Below are 3,427 nucleotides of genomic sequence, written 5' to 3' on the forward strand. Positions count from 1 at the left end.
GGTTCAAAGGTTTTGCATTCTTAGTACGCATGGATAGCCAGCTCTCAAATCCTAGCAGTGAGGGCAGTGGTCGAGCGGGGCAACTCTACAGCACCACCGATTTCCTGCTCTTGTACGATTATATCCGATATGATAAAAGTCTTTCTAAAAAATACCAAGAGAGACACAGATGGCTCCAACATGTTTTGTCTCATGAGAGAGGCAGATGATGATGATAATGTGTTCTCATTACAGTGGGCCTCGGGGCAGACACAGAGGAGCGGTTGGTGGAGCATCTCCTAAACCCAGCCCACTACAACAAACTGATCCGTCCTGCGACTAATGGCTCCGAGCTGGTTACTGTGCAGCTGATGGTGTCATTGGCACAACTCATCAGTGTGGTAAGTGTGCACGTCTGTGGCCTTGTGTGTTTGAATCTGTGTGTGTACCTTTCACAGCATGAGGAAAAACCCAATATGATATTATTTAGTGTGTGTTTATGTATGGTGCAAAAGCTGCACTAATGCTGACTAATGCTGGAGAGACTTGACATTTTCAAATCATTTCTTGAGTCTGCAAAAATCATTTGTATTCAGAGCTCATGGTTAAGGCTGAAATTGAAAATCCCAGGAAATCTCAAGTCAATCTCGTAATCATTTGGTCCTTGGCCCAAGGCCTGATTGGTTTATCACTTTTCATAAAAATATATTCAGAGCATTTTGAGGAATTTAAGACAGACAGGCAGTGCTGGGAGAAGTATTAAGATCTTGTACTTAAGTAAAAGTAGCAATGCCGCAATTTAAAAGTACTCTGTTACAAGTAAAAGTCATAAGTATCATTGGAAAATGTACTTAATGTATAAGTTAAAGTACTCACTATGCCGCCACAATTGTCTCTGTTAGTGTTGTTATATTGTACTATTGGATTATTATTATAAATGCAGTAACATGCTGCATCTTAATGTTGTAGTTGGCTGCGGTAGAGCTAATTGTACAAATTTTATTATATATACTGTTAGTTAGTGCTGTTCATTTAAACATATAACAATGTATTTATACAGTACGCTCATTATACATTTTTTTAAATCTTCATCTGCAAAGTAACTGCTAACTATCAAATAAAGATTAAAAAGTAAATGTGTAGAGTATCATAATACAAGTAATTCTGAATTGTATTCAAATGTGCTTAGTGTTGCTGCAAATAAACTCAAGAATAAGGGTAAAATCACTGAAACATTTGTGTAAGTTAAAGGGGGTTCTGGAGTTCAGACCCTTCTGATGTCATTATGGTTATCTTTACATGAGCTTGAAGACTTTTACAAACTGGGGGTCGTGGAGTTTAAACATGAGCATTTCCCAAGCAGGGAGGCTTTAATGAAAGATGCTATCAAAGTGCATAAAGCAAAGGATCCAGTGTTTTTGTAGTGTGACTCTTTTTATGTCATTAAAAACAAATCTGTCACACACATCCTTCAACTCTCTTCTTCAATTTTATTTTATTTTATTTATAACAGAAGTTATCTCAGGACACTTTTCAAATAGAGCAGGACTAGACTGTACTTCTACTTGTTGGAAGTGCTCCTGAATCTTTTAATCATAGTTTGTAATGTATATGTCTTCTTTTTCTGCAGCACGAAAGAGAACAGGTGATGACCACCAACGTCTGGCTAACACAGGTGAGACTTTGCACTCGTACTCTCCTCATCTTACTGTCCTAACAAAAAAGGAGGCACAGAGAAAAAAAATAAGACAGAAAGAGAGGCTGACTGAGTAAAAAGATATTTTTGTCTTCTGTGTTTTTACCCGCATGAGACCTATGAATATGATTTTGGCTAATGTTGTGTCTACAGCTCAGCAGACAGTGTAAATATGAGTGTAAACACCTAGATTAACATTTGTATGTCTGCTTTTGGTATGAGTACAGGATTAACCAAAAACATCCCAGCTTTGAAGCAGGCGGTCCATAAATAAACTCTGCTGCCCCATCTCCAATCCCCTTGTCTCTTCAGCCGTCTGCTCACAGTGGCAGGCCACAGTTAGACTGAAACCTGACATTTAAACTAGAAATGAACGCCATTTTACCTCTTGTCTAAAAGAAATCGCATTTAGCCTATTTGCGTTTTTATACAACGTTTGGTTATATGGCAGTAATTTTCACACCCGGTCTTTAATTTACTTTATGGCCTTAAATGTTTTTTGCATGGAAAGGAATTGCCATGTTTTTTTTATTCTACTCATTGTGAATTTAAGACAAGCAAGGGAGCTGAAAATATCGCTGTACATTACTTTTTCTTCTCTTTTAATTTCTGTCCCCTTGCGAGTACGCAAAATTGTCCAGACATCATAAAACATGACTTCTCACCGGTAGCTCCCTCCTCCTTCCTCCTGCCACTCTCTCTCTCTCCCTCATTGAAACAGATGGCGTTTTATGCTGGGCACAATCAGGACTATTCAGGCAGGGCAGGCCCTCCCCACCTGCGCACAGCCCAATCACAACCTAATGAACACATTGGGAGCAGTCTGTTCCAAATTACTCCCAGTTGGAGCCAGGGCCACAGGTAACCCCCCCCCCCACCATCACACTCTGCCCCTTCCCCTCCACCTCACCTCCTTCGCAACAGTCTCACTGCCCACCCGCCCGAATTGATATTGGTTCCAGCACTTAGACCCTCAACTCTGACTCTTAATCAAATCAAGATTCATATCTCTGTGCTGTCAGCATTCCAACACAGCTCAGAGAGGCTGCGTATGCAGCACCATGCATATAAGTTACATGTGGGGAGATATGGATTGACAGCTGAGGTGTTTATGTGTTAAAGCTGAATTGGTTCTATTTGATGTGTCTCTGAGAGCTGTTTTTCCATATGTGTCTAGAGAGCTATGCTTTTACCGTTAATCGTCCGCCTCACTTTCCACTGCTTCAAAATTGTTTATCGTCGTAATCGTTTATGCATTTGTGTTCTGATTGTTGTCGCTCTTAGATTAATGCAATCTCTGTTCGCAACATATAGGTTCTATACATTCATGTATACACACACTATCCTTGTACATCATAACCTTTTGAATATCTTGTTGGTGTATGAGTGAGCAGGCAAGGGGCAGTTGTATATCGTAGGCAGTTGACACCAGAAGTGTGCTGTAGCCAAGAGCCTCTGACATTCTGATACACCCTCCAACATCCCTGGGGACAAAAGAATGAAACCAGGGCGCCTGCCTCGTCATGTCCCATCAATTGCTATAGGACCTCAGAAACCGCAGGCCAACTTCCAGCCCCCACGTGGGTGTCCATCACTGGATTTGACAGGAGCACTGCCCTGCTGGCTTCCCTTCTTCACTGTCCCTCTGGTCAATCTGCACCTCAATTGGCCCTGCACTGGTGGGTGATGCCTGCTCCTTCTGCCGCATGTCAAAAAGAGCCAGGAGCCACAGAGGAAGTGCAAATATCCTCT

The 3,427-nt window shown here is 41.4% G+C and overlaps 1 protein-coding gene across 1 annotated transcript in view; it reads left to right on the forward strand.

Annotated features, from left to right (window-relative positions):
* Positions 1–234: 234 nt before the first annotated feature.
* Positions 235–3,427, forward strand: part of chrnb2 (cholinergic receptor, nicotinic, beta 2) — a gene marked incomplete at its 5' end in the record, with an annotated part of 10,820 nt that continues 7,627 nt past the window's right edge. Inside the window, 2 exon segments of the mRNA XM_035672826.1 lie at positions 235–380; positions 1,610–1,654. Coding sequence (XP_035528719.1) covers positions 235–380; positions 1,610–1,654 — 191 coding nt within the window.

This window comes from Morone saxatilis, unplaced genomic scaffold (genome assembly GCF_004916995.1).
Source record: "Morone saxatilis isolate NCDOM2014 unplaced genomic scaffold, NCSU_SB_2.0 Contig24, whole genome shotgun sequence".
In the NCBI taxonomy this organism is placed as follows: Eukaryota; Metazoa; Chordata; class Actinopteri; family Moronidae; genus Morone; species Morone saxatilis.